Raw genomic sequence first — 17500 nt, forward strand, 5'->3', positions numbered from 1 at the left:
TGTTTTCCTCCACGAGAAAGTGGGAATCTAGTATTCGAATCTCGATTTTAAAAGCATTGTCACCTGTCTCAGGGATGGGACCAGGATCTTGCAAATCTTCGAAGATGTCTTGTACCTCCACCCCGGCAAAATGTAAGAGCTGAGAAGTCTTCTTGCGAGCATGTCAAAGGCACGCTTCCATTTACGCCACTTCGCCATCCTCGTCGCCAATGTAATATCCTTATGGATCACAAAGAAGCTAATCGAAAACACTCTCCTATTGTAATTCACACTGTTCCCTACACAATCAATCACTCGTCCTATGCCCACTCGGTCACCGGGTTCCCGCGCTGGAGAGCTCCCGAATACAAAAACTACACTTAACAAAGCCGGTAATGACACAATAAACTCTACCGTTCATAAATAAAAGAACCGTCTTTCGTTATAATCAAATGCTGTTGATATACATACCTTACAAGTGCCTGGGACACGTGCTGACGAACCTTCCGCCATCTTGTGTTTCTTCTACCCAAGTCCCTCTGTTTGGCGTTGAATTCAGAATTTTGTCGTTCCAAAACCTCGAATTCAGGATTTTGGAAACTTAACTCTCTAGTGTCATAACTCTATTGCTAGTCAACCTCCAAAGAGTCAAATATGCGTTAAATTTGTTTATGAGTGTGTTCTCTTTTCAAATGTGGATTAAAACTTAAAACCAGGGTAGACTTTCATATACCGGACCAAAATGGCGGAATGCAAAAGAACTATTGTTATTCTGATTAGGCCTTGTTGATTAGGTATTGTTATGTTAGCTTTGTTCTTTTGTTTTGTGGACGTTAATTATTCAGGATCCGGTATATGAAAGATAAGCCTAAAACCAGACCTCGAAGACTTGACGGTTCAAAGTGTTTACCGTCCTTTTGCTTCACACCAAGGATATTCCCTCAATTCTTTGGCTTCGATGTCTTCAGGATTTCTTTGCTAGACCGTGTTTTTCTCTCAGAAATTCAACGAGAACCTTCACATTTCTCGCTGTCAGTTAGCTCTTGTATTTTTGTTCTGTAGTTCTATAATATAGTCATCAATTGGCTTTCCTAATTGCTTAAATCTCGTGGAGCCTTGAGCCATTGCTGAAAGCATAAATCTTCTCTACTTTTGGTACGATAGGTTTCTAGCTCTGACGGCTTTGCACGCAAGGAGCCAGGATAAACTTGTTGAATGAAATCAGTGGTATGTTTTGACGAGTCACTTCTGATTGGACGAAACGCTTTTTGCACGTGTGAGAAAGCCATTTCGCTGCTGTGATTGGCTATCTGAATTATTAAAGTGGGATTTCGTATGAAGAAAGCTGTGAGTCTTTGGATAATGAAAGCTAGTCATCACGCTTTTATGACACGTAGTTGCCTGTCGTTTCACGATGTTAATTGAATAATTTGGTGGAAGACGTCAACGTTCTTACTGGGAAATACCTCTTCCGTGAGGAGGACTGAAACGAAAAATGAGAGTTGACCATGTAACCCTTGAAAAACAAGGAGGTTATGACATCAGCTCACTGACCTTGTCCCCTGGGTGTCCTGTGAAAAACAAGTGAGAACTCTCGAGAAGAGATTGCGTGACACAGGATAGAAAACTTGGAAATACCGATGAAGGTTTTGAGGGGTGAGTTTTCGATAGCACCACGTATGCTTTAATTTTCAGCTGGTTTCTTTGGCACCTATAGATGATGGCCTTCGCTAGAGTGTCAAGTATAAAAACTTGAAATTACGATGATGTCTCAAGTCAAAATTTAGTATTAACTCAAAAGTCTACTTTAAATTTTAATTTATTGGCAACATAAGGTCGGCACCGTTACTACCTCTGTTTCGCAATGCATCATTAATCAATCCATTCGAAGAAAGTTAAGAGAGACGCTTTTACTGTCAAGATAACAGCAAGAGTAGCAGTTACACTACACATGCTCGGTCAAAGCTAAAAGGTGTGCAATGTAAGCGATACCGGAAGTGAATACAGCCAGAAGCTGATTTCTGGTTTCTGCGATCACTACAGCCAACTGTTTTCCATAATTCTCAGTACTTTTTCAACCTGGAAAATTTTTTTTTAGTTTCAAAGTTAAAACGTTCAATTGCTTGTTAAAGAGATAACTGTGATTAGGTGACGTTACCGATTTCCGCGAAATCTACGAGTCAAGTTCAGCGTATGTATTTATGGTCGCACTCGAATGCAATTTCTTCCGAGTAGCATACAGGATGTTCTTTGTTTATCGCGAGGACTGCACTTCGAAACACAGGGCCACGTTTTTTGGGTATGTTAATTAACAATGGCCTCGTTGAAGACATGTTAGAAGTTCATTTTTTTTCTCGGGATTAAAGCGACTTCCCCAACACAGCGAACAGCAACCAAGGGATAGATAACTGTGATTGGGTGACGTTACCAATTTCCGCGAAATCTACGAGTCAAGTTCAGCGTATGTATTTATGGTCGCACTCGAATGCAATTTCTTCCGAGTAGCATACAGGATGTTCTTTGTTTATCGCGAGGACTGCACTTCGAAACACAGGGCCACGTTTTTTGGGTATGTCAATTAACAATGGCCTCGTTGAAGACATGTTAGAAGTTCATTTTTTTGCTCGGAATTAAAGCGACTTCCCCAACACAGCGAACAGCAACCAAGGGATAGATAACTGTGATTGGGTGACGTTACCAATTTCCGCGAAATCTACGAGTCAAGTTCAGCTTATGTATTTATGGTCGCACTCGAATGCAATTTCTTCCGAGTAGCATACAGGATGTTCTTTGTTTATCGCGAGGACTGCACTTCGAAACACAGGGCCACGTTTTTTGGGTATGTCAATTAACAATGGCCTCGTTGAAGACATGTTAGAAGTTCATTTTTTTGCTCGGAATTAAAGCGACTTCCCCAACACAGCGAACAGCAACCAAGGGTCAGTGAAGCGTTAATTAACGTATCGGTCTCCTGGGGTGATGATATCAGAGATGTGTCTAAGGCATCTCTATTTATTGGTTCCACAGCCCATAGACTCTTGAGTGTACAATAGGCTTCAGCTGTGGCTTGCATGTACGGCCAGATTGTTGCTGGTTTCATAAGAAGAACGTATTTATCCTATGTTCCAGAGCATCAAGTTAAACCCTCAAGGGAATTTTCATATGTGGTCTCTTCAGTTTTCCATAGTTAATAACTTTTTTTTTTTTTATGTACCTACGTTTTGTTTCTTTCCCACCTTGCACGAGTGTTCTTGATCTCGGTCTATATTCTGTTGGTTTTCCACGAATTTTAGCTGACCTTTACGAGTTGTGGGCCACCGTACGGAAAAGCATTACACTAAAAATTAAAGTGTAATGTTACGAACGCAAAAATGTAAAATTACACCTTGTAACTGTGTAAACTATTACATCAGAAAAATCTTCTAAAATTACTCTATATGTAGGGTATTTTTACACCTTGTTACTGTGTAAACTATTACACCAAAATAATCTTCTAAAATTACTCTAAATGCAGGGTATTTTTACTCTTTTTAAAGGATAAGAGTTTATGGGTATTATCAAGGATAAAATTACACAGTTGGAAGTGCACTTTTACACCAATTTTAATAGTAAAAGGTCGATTAATCTAAACCATGTTAGATTGGTTTTTTGAACTCATACAGTTGTGGGCTTATAAATAGCTATTCATCAATATGATATACTGGGCCGAACAAACTGTCCTCAGGGCTTATTTATTTGTACGTAGTTCTCATTGCAGTCTGGCTCAATTTGTCACACTCTCTAGTTTAAGTATGAATATATCAACGTTTCGAAGACATTCGAAGATGTATCTCTCGTGTCATTCTCTGAGTCGCTTTCTCCCTCTGAACTGGGCGAATGTTCCGGATCATCCGAATCATCATGAGAAATAATTTCGTTCTCTTTTCCTTCATCCGTTTCCTTAATAAATTCGGGATGGTTGCGGGAAAAATGAGATTCAAAACTTGAAAAGAGTTTGTAAGTCTTGCTGTACTCAGGTCTACCACAAGTGACAAGAAAATTTGGGTCGTGCGAATGCCGACTACGAATGTGAGCCGCCAGTACCGGTAGTTTTTTTACGCTCCTAAAAATCTGGTTCGTAACAAGTATAGATGTCAGCTGCACGGTGAAATTCAAAAGGTTTGTTTCCGGTTACAAATGTCACTTCGAACCATGTGATTGGCTGCGGTATTTACGTCTTCTGACAAAAATTTCCGGTCAAAAAGGCGACATAATTTTCCGTCAATCAAGATAAAAGGAAAGGAACTTTATTTAAGTGTCTAGTCGTTCTAGCGCTGGAGCGCTAATTGGGGACACTGTAAACTGAAATGAACAATGAAAGTAAATCAAGTCAAATGTTGGTTTTTGAGGAGAGGGGAAACCGGAGTGTCCGGAGAAAACCTCTCGGTGCAGAGTAGAGAACCAACAAACTCAACCCACATATGACGCCGAGTCCGGGAATCGAACCCGGGCCACATTGGTGGGAGGCGAGTGCTCTCACCACTGCGCCATCCCTGCACCCCGATGCATTACTGAACAGCGATAAAGAAACTTGATGACCCTCTTTGTACTCCTTTTCATTCGGCCAGTCTTTGGAGAAGGTTTTGAATATTTGGAGGTCCTGTTTCTTGCGTTATTTTAAATTCAATGGCTGCTCATGGATCCTAAGATCTTAAAGTATGGACAGTAGAGGAAGTAGGCGAATGGCTTACCAATTTAGGCGCTCCGTACAACGAATATGCTGAATCCTTTCGTGGTGAGTAAACTGTGTTCGTTACTTCTATTGTTAAGGTTTGAAGGTCATGATGTCCTCATCGTTCTTTGGTGCGTATTGTACTCGATCCGAGTGTTTTTGGATCGACTGCAATTCGCACCAAAGGACGATGTATTAAAATACATAAAAAAATACAAGCTGTTTTCTGTTAGTGTTTTGACGTTCCTTAGATTTGAGACACAAATGGAAGGCACTTTTAGCTCGTTATGTCACCCAAATCAAGACCTTGGGTCCCGGCGACGGTCATTTAGAATACTTCTCCCGGAAAATGATATGCCGGCGCGCAGAATAGGTGAAATCTACCTAACTTCATAAACATAATGTTGTGGTATTCGTTCGTTGGCGAGGCGACCGCAACTTCCCGCCTTAAAATTTAATATAAATATATGTTTCTTTCATGCATGGAAATTGATGAGGAATTCTTTGCTTGACCTCTTGGAAAGCGGAGTTATACCGGTAGTGATTTGGGAGCATAACTTATTCGTAATGTTGGACCAAAATTGAAGATTGTAAGGAAAATTGATTTCCTCGCGCGACAACAGCGCCAGGTAAGTGTAAAGGACTGGTACTACCCATGCCTCACCAGGGGCGTGATATTACAAAAATATGGCGGCTGTTTTTTACTGAGATACATTTAGAGGAAGACATACATGTACGTGTCACGAAGTGAAAACATTCGTGAAAGGCTAAATAGAAGAGAACTTCATGAGTAACCCATTGCTGAACCCAGACTATGAAGTGTTGGCCAACATATAGCCCAGATAACTTTATCTCTGTTTATTATTCCATTGGTTTAATTGGTGTACTTTGTCTACTTTTGCAATAATAATATTCTTGTTTCATTCTTAGTTCGTTTGTTCCGGTTCGGTTTCGTTTTCCAATCGGTTTTTTTCCCAGTCGGTCACCACACAGGCTAAATATAAAGTGTTGTTCAGTGGAATTGGACTGATTTTATTCAAATTGGCTTTTTGATTCAGGAAAGCAATCAATTTGAGGATAAATAAATTAATAGAGCTGTGCAAGGTTAGATTACAATTCAGCACAAATATCCCTTGAATATTTTAGTGTAAGGTCTCCATTTGTTCTTACTGATGAAGATACACCTATTTATTCCTCAGCAACATAGTGCAGCCAGCCAGTCAACTACAGACAATCACTAGCAACACTTCAGTCTAAAGCGAAAGACAGTTGACAGGTAAGAACTGTTCACTCCACATTGTTTTCCTGTCCTTATTAGGCTAGTATGGCTATGGCAACAGTTTTTCCTTTGTTTGAATTGCTTAAGTGGAGTTTACCCTTTTTTTCTATAAGTTTAAGTCAAATCTGAACTTCCTACAGTTGTATCTCATAAATTTTATGAAGATGCCCAGGATTTGGGTTGTTTTAGGGCTAATGATGAAATGGAAGTAGTAGAATACAGTGGACAACAAGAAAGAATTATGGAAAGCTATAACTTTCTTATGTAATCTTTATTCTTTTGGTCTTGAAGTTTTGTGTTGGGGTGTGTTTTTGTCATTATGTGGTGAGATTTGTTATTATGTGACAAGCTTTGATGATTACGTGTTGTATTCCATCGTGTTGATAAAGTTTGATTCTTATGTATTTGTTTCTATCATGTGTTGAGGTCTTCTTTTGACCTACCGTACTCTATTTACATTTCGTGTGGTGTGCTTCTTTTATGGCATTGAAAGTAAAGTAGATCTCACCATGCAGATAATTTAAATGTTATAGTGTGCTATGTAGTATAATTTCCATCTGAACTGGCGGGTGGCACACCTTATACAGTTCGATGTAACTTGAAAAGTAGATCTAACCATTCAGTTAATTTACTTGTTATAGTGTACTATGTAGTATAATTTCCATCTGAACTGGCGGGTGGCGCACCTCATACAGTTCGATGTAACTTGAAAACTAGATCTAACCATTCAGTTAATTTACTTGTTATAGTGTACTATGTAGTATAATTTCCATCTGAACTGGCAGGTGGCGCACCTCATACAGTTCGATGTAACTTGAAAAGTAGATCTAACCATTCAGTTAATTTACTTGTTATAGTGTACTATGTAGTATAATTTCCATCTGAACTGGCAGGTGGCACACCTCATACAGTTCGATGTAACTTGAAAAGTAGATCTAACCATTCAGTTAATTTAGTTGTTATAGTGTACTATGTAGTATAATTTCCATCTGAACTGGCGGGTGGCGCACCTCATACAGTTCGATGTAACTTGAAAAGTAGACCTAACCATTCAGTTAATTTACTTGTTATAGTGTACTATGTAGTATAATTTCCATCTGAACTGGCGGGTGGCGCACCTCATACAGTTCGATGTAACTTGAAAAGTAGATCTAACCATTCAGTTAATTTACTTGTTATAGTGTACTATGTAGTATAATTTCCATCTGAACTGGCGGGTGGTGCACCTCATACAGTTCAATGTAACTTGAAAAGTAGATCTAACCATTCAGTTAATTTACTTGTTATAGTGTGCTATGTAGTATAATTTCCATCTGAACTGGCGGGTGGCACACCTCATACAGTTCGATGTAACTTGAAAAGTAGATCTACAGTGCAGCTCGGAGATAAGCGAACCAAAATGTACGCAAAAAACGCGCATACGCAAAACGCGTAAACGCGTCAACACATACGCAAAAAGGCTCATTAGTATTTATGAGCTCTCCTTTTGTCTTTCTTTTGTCGCCTTGTCTTTGTTTAGTCTCAGTCGTTTGCAGTGTGGTGAATGTGAAAATAATTTGCGTGTTCTCCGGTCGGTGCGCAAGAAATCTCACCATATGCTTATTCGAATGGGGCAAAGTCTGGCTGGATATTTGTGTTTCAAAGCCAAAAAAAAAATAAATTCATCAAGTTTCCTTTTGGAGAAATATAAACCTAGCGACAAACTGCACACAAGAACCTTTTTAACAACGAAATTTACATGAAAGCGTTGAGAGCGATATTATCAAAACAAACTTCGTACCGGTGCATCCGTTTAGTCGTAAACTAAAAAACACTACTCGTAAGCAAAGGGCTCGTCATTAGCAGTTTTATACAGCCATTCATCATTTAAAGTTGAGTATTTAACTCCTTCTGTCGTTTTGGATGTGAATACTTAAGTAAAGCGTGACGCTCACCGATAGGTGAAAAAATACAAACATCTTTCGGGTCCAAGGCCGTTGCGTCTGTCACTCGTTAAACTTAACAATACAACTCTTTAGCAAAGGGCTCATCATTAGCAGTTTTGTACAGAAAGTCATCATTTAAGGCTGAGAATTTTGCAGCTTGAGTTGCTTTGTTGTAAATTCAGCAATAAAGAATGATTTTTTGGCGTGGATTTTCAGCCCGACAGTGAAATCACACACTTTTGCCGGCACGTGTCAATACGATTTTAATTCATGTAATATCCACATCTCCGGTCCTGTTGGGTACGATTTTCTGATTTCAACGGGTACAATGCTTTCACTTCAGACACAATTTTTTTCTTCAAAGGCTCAATGATGCGCTGATCACATTTATTTGATTTTTCTGCGAGGAAAATTATCGGGTTAATTTTGGGCACGCGCCGGCGAGAGGCCATCGTGATGTGATTCGGGACATAATTCGCTGATTCAAACGGTGAAATGCTCTCGGTACAAGGAAAAGATTTTTTAAAAACTTTCTATGATATGCCAATCGAATTTAGTTGATTTTTCTACAAGGAATTATTGGACTTTGCACGCGTCGGCAAAAAGTCACCGTGAAGTGACTGTAAAATACCCCGTCATGGCAAACACTGAAAAAAATCATGTCTGCGGTTTTTCGGGTCATAATTTGCTGATTTAATTTCGCTCGTCTCTCGAGACCTTTGCTACATGTAAACGGTATTAAACTTCGAAATAATCCCCTGTGGATGCTTTCATCGGCGGCATTTGCGGATCGAAATTGACAGTAATCAAAGCCACATACCGTATGCAAATTTTCGACTTGTCGGCAGTCACGCAATTTATTCTTTTGTTCCGCAAACAATACTGGAAAAGCAAAATTATGGTTATGAATAACAAAGGCACAAACGCGTATGCGATACGCAATTTTAGACGCGTCAAAAAAAACGCGTATACGCGTATCGCGTGCGTTCATTTTGCGTCTGCGTTGTTCGCTTATCTCCGAGCGGCACTGTAACCATGCATTTAATTTACTTGTTATAGTGTACTATGTAGTATAATTTCCATCTGAACTGGCGGGTGGCGCACCTCATACAGTTCGATGTAACTTGAAAAGTAGATCTAACCATTCAGTTAATTTACTTGTTATAGTGTACTATGTAGTAAAATTTCCATCTGAACTGGCGGGTGGCGCATCTCATACAGTTCGATGTAACTTGAAAAGTAGTTCTAACCATGCAGTTAATTTAGCTGTTATAGGGTACTACAGTATGTAGTAAAATTTCCATCTAAACTGGCGGGTAACGCACCTCATACAGTTCGATGTAACTTGTAAAGTAGATCTAACCATGCAGTTAATTTAGTTGTTATAGTGTACCATGTAGTATAATTTCCATCTGAACTGGCGGGTGGCACACCTCATACAGTTCGATGTAACTTGAAAAGTAGATCTAACCATTCAGTTAATTTACTTGTTATAGTGTACTATGTTATATAATTTCCATCTGAACTGGCGGGTGGCGCACCTCATACAGTTCGATGTAACTTGAAAAGTAGATCTAACCATTCAGTTAATTTACTTGTTATAGTGTACTATGTAGTATAATTTCCATCTGAACTGGCGGGTGGCGCACCTCATACAGTTCGATGTACATAACTTGTAAAGTAGAGCTAACCATTCAGTTAATTTAGTTGTTATTAACGCTTTTACCGGCTGGTAAAACGCAGTTAATGGAACATGACACCCCTAGAGGGCAAGACTGCTTTCGTTCGTCACGCAATCCAGTAAGATAAATAATAGAACAATATTGAATGCTGAATTCATGAATGAATGTTCCCTTATTCTAGCAGTTAGTACAAACGGTATTCATGTCTGTATTTTAGCTCCTATCTTGCTGAGTAATCTAGTGATATATCTTAGCTTTTCCTAGATTGGTCCTTATATTTGTTAGCCCCATTCATGGCTGACAAGCTCGCCACGTGGCGTCTCTTTAGCTCGTAGTACAGCTGTACCTATTGGTCGAACTTTGAGACACTGTCTTGCTACATAAATCACAATACACTGTAACAGGGCATAATCCTGGCAGCTTGCACGAGAGTACACAGTTTGTAACAGTTTTGCTTTAAAATTTATGGCGCACCCACGTTCCAAGTCTTCGAAGGCCACGCGAACAGCCGACTTCAAGAACCTCTCCAGTGAAGTTCTTCGCCTTCGCCTGCAGAGCCTTAATCTTCCTATCACTGGAAGCCGTGCCCACCTGGTTGAAAGGCTGAGGCTGGCCACGAAGTCAGCGCTGGCAGCCACCCCTGGTCGCTCCAGAAGTCGCGCTCAGAATGGACGGGTGCACAAAGACAAATCTTTGGCTTCAAACGTACGCGTACGACCGCGTCCGCAGCCCAGTGTCCCTGCAGAACAGGCCGACGCAGCGACTCGCAGTTCCGACGACGACGAGCAGTCGGATATGGACTCAGCAGTGGAAGAACTGTTCGAGGACTTCGAGCCACAAGTCCCCAAGGATGCGGTGTTTTCGCCCGCCCAAATGTCGGCCATCCAAGAGACCGTGTCGGCCTCTGTTAATGAAGCCTTACGGGTCTTTAACAACCACGAGGCCCAAGCCCGTTTCCTGGACGACCTTCGCACTCCTGGTCCTCGTATGCCGAACACAGCGACTCCTTTGGGCCTGCATCGTCCTTTAGAAAAAAGCCTTGAAGACAAAATACTCTACGGTGAATACATCGACTTTTGTTTATTACTGCCCGACTTCATGTATCGCTCCCAGGCCCCCGCTCTGCAGTTACGCTACGAGGACTCGTCACCGGGTTCCCAGGGGTCCCCGCTAACTCTGGTTAGGAGGAAAAAACCCGTGATTGACACTTTTCAAAAATGGCTAGACGCATTTACTGCCTACATGCTGGTGATCGTCGCTGTCCATCCCTCGCGTGCCTTAGAGTTACTCAAATACCAGCAAACTATCAGCAAAGCGGTCACTAAGTTTAAGGACCTAGCTTGGCTTACATACGACGAACAGTTTAGACGCCGTGCCGCCTACGACCTTTCAAAACCCTGGGACAAAATTGATCTTGAACTTTGGACAGTCACCTTCTCTGGCCTAGCTAAGCCACATTGTTCTGTGTGCTCTAGCCCGTACCATCCAGCGGAAGATTGCCCCAACCAGGACCCAAGCAGAAGACCTCGCCGTCAAGCCCTTGTCTGCTTTGACTTCAACAAACCTTCCGGTTGTCAACGCCGTTCCTGCTATTTCCCGCACCATTGCCGTCGCTGCGGCTCAAGCAACCACGCCCAGTTCAACTGCTCCGGTCCCAAGCAGTCCGCAAGTAGCAACAGACCAGCCAACCCCAGCGATCGCAGCAAGAAATAAGGTGGAGCAACGCCAGCTAGGCTGCAACCCAACTGTATCTACCCCGCTAGATGTCGATAAATTAGTGCTTGAATTAGTTAATCACCCTAATAGCTCTTTTGTTAACAATTTAATCAGTGCCCTCCGGTATGGTACTCGCATTGGTTACCTAGGCCCCCACCAGCCCCGGGTGTCGCGTAACTTGATATCCGCCTCTCAACATCCTGAAGTCGTTTCTGGGAACATACATAAGGAAGTGCAGTTGGGAAGAATTGCGGGCCCCTTTTCATCCCCGCCCCTACCTGACTTGCAGTGTCACCCTATAGGCGTGGTCCCTAAAAAGCACTCTGTCGAATGGCGAACTATTTATCATCTCTCTTACCCTGAAGGGGATAGTATAAACGACCACATACCAAAGGATCCTTATTCGTTGCAGTACGTTCGTGTCGATGACGCGATCGCTATTCTGCGGTCCCTGGGTCCTGGGAGTTTTATGGCCAAAGCGGACTTGAAATCCGCCTTCCGTCTGATGCCAATCCATCCCGAAGACTGGAACCTTTTGGGTATATACTGGCAATCTCAGTACTACATAGACCTTTACCTTCCATTTGGGCTCCGCAGTGCTCCCTTCCTTTTTAACCAAATTTCTGATGCCTTAGAATGGGTTCTTAAACACAACTATGGCCTCCGCCATGTTATACACATTTTGGACGATTTCTTTTTAGCAGAGAAAACTAAATTTGACTGCCTAGGGAGCTTTACTACCCTTCTTAAGGTTTTCATGTCCCTTCGGGTTCCCACCGTCGCCTCTAAGACCCTGGGGCCCTCACAAGTTCTAGAGTTTATGGGCGTTGTACTGGACAGTAACCGCATGGAAGCGCGATTGCCTGAAGATAAGCTTGCCAGGATTCAGCAATTGTTGGACTCTTTTACCCACCGCCGTTCTGCCCGCCTTTTAGATCTTCAATCCCTTATCGGTACTCTGCAATTCGCTTGCAGAGTAGTAGTCCCGGGTAGAACTTTCCTCCAGCGCATTATAAACCTCACCCGAGGGGTAAAGAATCGTTTTCATCATATCCGTTTGAACAAGGAATTTTCCAGGGATATTCAAATGTGGAAGGTATTCATCGCTCAATGGAAGGGGCGATCCTTCTTCCTTGATTCCCGGGTCACCTCTTCCCCCGACCTGCAGCTCTATACTGATGCCGCTAGTACAATTGTGTTTGGTGGTTTTTTTCAATGGTAAATGGTTCCAGGGTAGGTGGCCCCCTAACTTACTCATTAACAAGACCAAAGGGATAAGTATTGAATGGCAAGAACTCTTCCCTATTGTTATCGCCTGTGCACTGTGGTACTCCCACTTTTCCGGCAAACGTCTTCAGTTCTGGTGATAACCAGAGCGTTGTCGCTCCGGGTCATTCAAAAGCCCCCAGGGTCATGGACTTGGTGCGTTTCCTGGTACTTATTTCCATGAAGTATAATTTCCTGGTTAAGGCTCGTCACGCCCCCGCGGCGCATAACGAAATAGCTGACGCCCTGTCCCGTTTTCAGGTTCAACGATTCAGGGAACTCGCTCCCGGTGCCGACCAGACCCCCTGCACCATCCCGCCTTCATTCATGACCCTCTGAAAGCTGCAGTCCTTAGGTATGCCAACTGGGCCTTGTCGTGGAACACCAACCGCACGTATACCTCTGGGGAGAAGCGTTTTATTCAGTTTTGTCTCATGAACCGACTAGCCACTCCCACAGGTGACATCCTCCCAGCATCAGAGGGAACTCTTATCTATTTTGCTTCCTATTTGGCCCGTACAGTCCGCCATGGCACAATTAAGACTTATTTAGCTGCCGTTCGCAATCTCCACATTATGTCAGGCTACAAAGACCCCTTAAGGGGAAGACTCCTCCTAAAAAAGATATTAAGGGGAATTCTCCGCTATCAAGGGTCTCCTCGTATCCGCAGACAACCCGTCACCCCGGGCGTACTCTTAGCCATTCGCCCCATCTTACGTAGTTGGCTAGGACCAGGGGATTTCTCCATGATATGGGCTGCCTTTACCCTTGGCTTTTTCGCCTTCCTTAGGTGTAGCGAGTTTACCTATCCGGGGGTGCACAGTTTTAGTTCTAAGTTTAATCTTACCAAGGACTGCGTTACATTTTGTCCCAGTCTGGTCTGCCCACAGCGCTTGCTTGTTACACTCAAGTCTTCTAAAACGGATAGTTTTAGGGCAGGGCAATCCCTCGTCATTGCCAGTTGCCCTTCTTTATTGTGCCCTGTCTCTGCAATGGAGCAATACTTTCTCCTCGCCAACCCACGTTCGGGGCCATTGTTCTATTTCCAGTCGGGTCGTTACCTTACACGGTCCTCCGTCACTCATTTACTTCGGGACTCTGCTAGAAGCGCGGGTCTCCCGCATGAGAGCCTTAAGGGTCACAGCTTTCGCATAGGGGCGGCGTCTGCCGCCGCCACTGCGGGCCTACCAGACTGGTTAATTAAGGTGTTAGGTCGCTGGTCATCAGATTGTTACCAGCTTTATATTCGCACTCCGGAATTGGTGTTACTTTCTGCGATCGTGTGCAATCACGATCGCAGACGATCGAAGAACTTTCTGCGATCCGCGATCGTCTGCGATCATATGCAAACCAACCTTAATGGCCCTAGGCTTAGTTATAGAAATGTGAATCTAGAGTTGTGCATTTTTTACTTAAGTAAGCGATTGTAATTTTACGCTTGAGTTTGTTACCCATCGATGTAGCGTCGTGTAATTTTACTTATAAATTGATGATAAATAAACATAATTACACTTCATTTTATGGTTGAATTATACGTCTTTTGGTGGTAATTTCAAGTTTTTTAGATGGGGTAAAATTACACCTTCCAAAAAGGGTAGCGGGGGTGGCAAGATCACTACACCATCATTCGGGGTAATTTTACCCATCCTTTCTGATATTATTACACTTGCTAGATGTGTAATTTTACAAGTGCAAAGTTGTATAATACCCATTTTACACTATTTTGCGTGTAAATTTACCATCCTTTTGAGAGTTAAACTACACTTTAGAAGTTGGTGTAATAATACACACAAAAAAACGGCTTGCGGGGGTGGCAACAATTTTACACCATTTTTAAGTGTAGTCTAACACTTTAATTTTTAGTGTGAAGTAAATGCTGATATTTAATATTTAACATTATTCTCTTCCTCCAGCGTTTGCTGCACCATGGCTTCGCTGAGCGGCATCAAGTGGCTTTTGTACTCGACCTTCCTGTTTAGTTTCCTTGAGTGTGAATCAGCGAATGGCAACCATACAAAAGACCAGCCTTTTCCTTTTTCCAACATGTCAGACGTTTCTCTGTGCGCTTGCCATGATAGGCAGCACAGAATTTATAATTTAGCGAGTCTAGCGAAATCAGGGGGTCCAAGGTTTGTAAAGCACATCATAAGTTTGTCGACACGTTTCAGAGAAATTGTTGTGCTCACCAGTGTTGTGAAATTTCACTGCCTGTGTGGCGTTTGTCGTAATTCCTACCTTTCATATTCTTGTGTGCTCTACCGGTCTTTTAAATGAATCCTCTTTAGTTACATAATCAGCTCCACTGATTAAGGCAAGTGACATTTTAGTGAGCGTTAAGAAAATAGAAAGTATATTATCCATGAACAGTTAACTGATATTTGCCCAACAGGTTTACTGCAAAAGCAAAGGATAACTATTGGCACAGCTACAATCCATGCAAATCATTTACGTTGGGGACGTCTGGAGACTGTTCCGGAGGTGATGTTGCTGTAAGTTGTGATTATCAAGCAACGGGCATCGAGAATTGCATTGTGAGAAATGTTTTAGGGCCGAATACCACCTACTGTTTAAAATTAATGTCTAAAAGTAAACTCTTTACTGAATTTGCTGATGCTGATTAACCTAAGAACTACAATATTTTGATCATACATCGTGTGTACCCTGACAGCGATATTTGACGAGAGTGTAGAGCTGAAATTAGTTGAGAATTTCGTTACCACATTGATGGACAAATACGATCCTTTTGGTTTTTATGTTAACTCTTTCTTTACCCCAGCAACCTTGCTTTGTTGGGGAACGCATGAAGGTGGCGTCGATCCAAGAGTTCCTTAATGTTTTCTAGGTTTTGGTGTCTTGACGTTCTTGACAGTCATCCTCAACAGATGCCGTTAGAAAATCATCCACGGCAGCAATACATGACTTAAAAGTGCCATTTCACTTAAGACGATTCTAAGACTTTGAAGTATTTGTACTTAAATAATGTATATTTCATGATATAGGATTTTTAGCACTACCTTTCTGTGATCAGCCACTTTTCGAATGGATAATTTTTTTTATGTATGTACTACCTATTACGAAGAAAACATTGTGAATAATAATATTTCATCTCAACTGGCCATGATAAACCGCAGTCAACTTAACCATATTTTGTGCAAAAGGCTCCTATATCCTAAAGTTGTCTGGTGTTTTAGATTTGCAGGTGGACGGATAATGACACAAGTTATACGGACATAGGATCTCAGAAAAGTGTAAGGTGTGGCCATACCTCTCAAGGTACAATGAAATTGGTGTATACGTAAGTATTTCTTTATTTATCTCATTTTTTATTGTTTGTTACGTTTCTTGTATGTAGTTCTTTTTTGAGGACAGCCGTTGTCTACCATATGTGGCCGCAAAGACCCTGTTCTGAAGATAGGAGATAGTCATGGAGGACTAAAACATTTAAGAATGGAAGAAAAAGAACTAAAATATTTAACAATGGACGAACTCCGCTATTAAGGTGGTAACGTTTTGCAATCTGTTGCCATTGTAGCAGAAAAAGCCAGTGGCATTCTGAGGTCCATCTAAAATGCGACCCCGAAAGGAAAAGCATTCAATCTGCCGAGTTTACAGTTATTACAGATCTTAAAGCTGGTGCTATGGTAAGTCTTGAACTAAAAGAACATTACATTTAATTACCGTCATTTGCGAAAATTCTTTTTGGGAATTTTGCGTCGATCAAGACAAAGAGCATTTAATTAATTGTGTTGTCTGTAAGTATAGGACCATAAATGTATGACGAGAGTTATCTATCGACAATTACAATAAAACAATAGAGAGCATACGACAAGAACGATATTGTGCCAACGTAAGAACTCCAACTATCTACGGAAAGGAACTGTAAGTACTGACGCCCAAGCCTTAAAATAATTAATGCATTGTTTTTGGCTAAGAATACAGTTCCACATGAAGCGTTCCAAAACCAGTAAGGGAATTGGTCTATTTTAAGTCAAGTGGGAGGCTGTTTCATCTTGAGTTAATGCGACAAAACTTCTTCCAACTACAGTTTGTCGCCTCAGTGTTCAGAGGGCACATGATATTAAATTGAAGTGCGATTACCTTTTTGTGCTACTTGTTGTATAAATCACTGTTTAACCTTAGAGAGACGGCTAGTCTTCTATCAGCAGGCCAAGTCGGCTTACACGCCGCTTATTTTCCACGCACGAGAAAGCACCTGACCAATGAAATTGCTCAGATTTCCAAAACCGGTCTTGCTGTTTATCCTGAAACAGTTCTTATCATAACTCCAATCCAGCCATTCTACTCTATTTATTACCTGACCAAAAATTTGATACCCAATTTATGACCTTTAACCCTAACCCCTGGTGCAGACCTGCCTTATAATTATTTCCCTAGTTCAGACCAATGTTAAAGGCAATGTTTAATTTATCTGCTTTTATTAGGTAGGTTACATGATAAAGAAGTAGCTTCTAAATAAAAAACGAATTCAAGACTAGATTAGACTAGAGATACCCTATTTATGACCAAAATGGCGGAAAAGTGGCCAAAATCGATACCCTATTTATGACCAAAACGGCTGAAAAACCCTGCCCTTTGGGGCCGCACATACCTATATAGCCCATATAAGGGAATACCCTCCTTCCCCGGGAAGTCAGCGTTCCAACTTGTTCTTGCAGCCCTCTTTTAAAAGCTTTTAAAGACTCTCTTTGTGACACTTATGGTTCTTGTAAGATTTATATAATCAAATACAGGCTTAACAATGCTGTTATAATAAATCACTCAATACTTGAATTTGTGCTCTGGTGATTTTATTTCGTGTAAATGGAAAAGAAAAAAACGCTTATTCGTAGCGAGATGAAAAAACGTATATGTGAGGCATTTATGGACGAACAAATAGTATTTCGGAGAAAGTTTTGCCTTTGCAGGCTGTTAAGCCGAGGAA

The 17500-nt window shown here is 41.6% G+C and overlaps 1 protein-coding gene across 5 annotated transcripts in view; it reads left to right on the forward strand.

Annotated features, from left to right (window-relative positions):
• The first annotated feature begins 1601 nt into the window (after positions 1-1601).
• The window catches only part of LOC138052329 (uncharacterized), a 19743-nt gene continuing 3844 nt past the window's right edge, over positions 1602-17500 (forward strand). For 2 of the 5 annotated variants that reach the window (XM_068898753.1, XM_068898754.1), the window contains exons 1-5: positions 1608-2818; positions 14472-14687; positions 14948-15047; positions 15750-15853; positions 16091-16199. In XM_068898753.1, coding sequence (XP_068754854.1) covers positions 2721-2818; positions 14472-14687; positions 14948-15047; positions 15750-15853; positions 16091-16199 — 627 coding nt within the window. In that variant the 5' untranslated portion in view covers positions 1608-2720. Of the gene's footprint in view, positions 4754-4828; positions 5424-5889; positions 5967-14471; positions 14688-14947; positions 15048-15749; positions 15854-16090; positions 16200-17500 lie in introns of those variants that run through there. The other 3 variants (XM_068898751.1, XM_068898752.1, XM_068898750.1) reach the window with 3 other exon arrangements.

This window comes from Montipora capricornis, chromosome 6 (genome assembly GCF_036669925.1).
Source record: "Montipora capricornis isolate CH-2021 chromosome 6, ASM3666992v2, whole genome shotgun sequence".
Taxonomy (NCBI): domain Eukaryota; kingdom Metazoa; phylum Cnidaria; class Anthozoa; order Scleractinia; family Acroporidae; genus Montipora; species Montipora capricornis.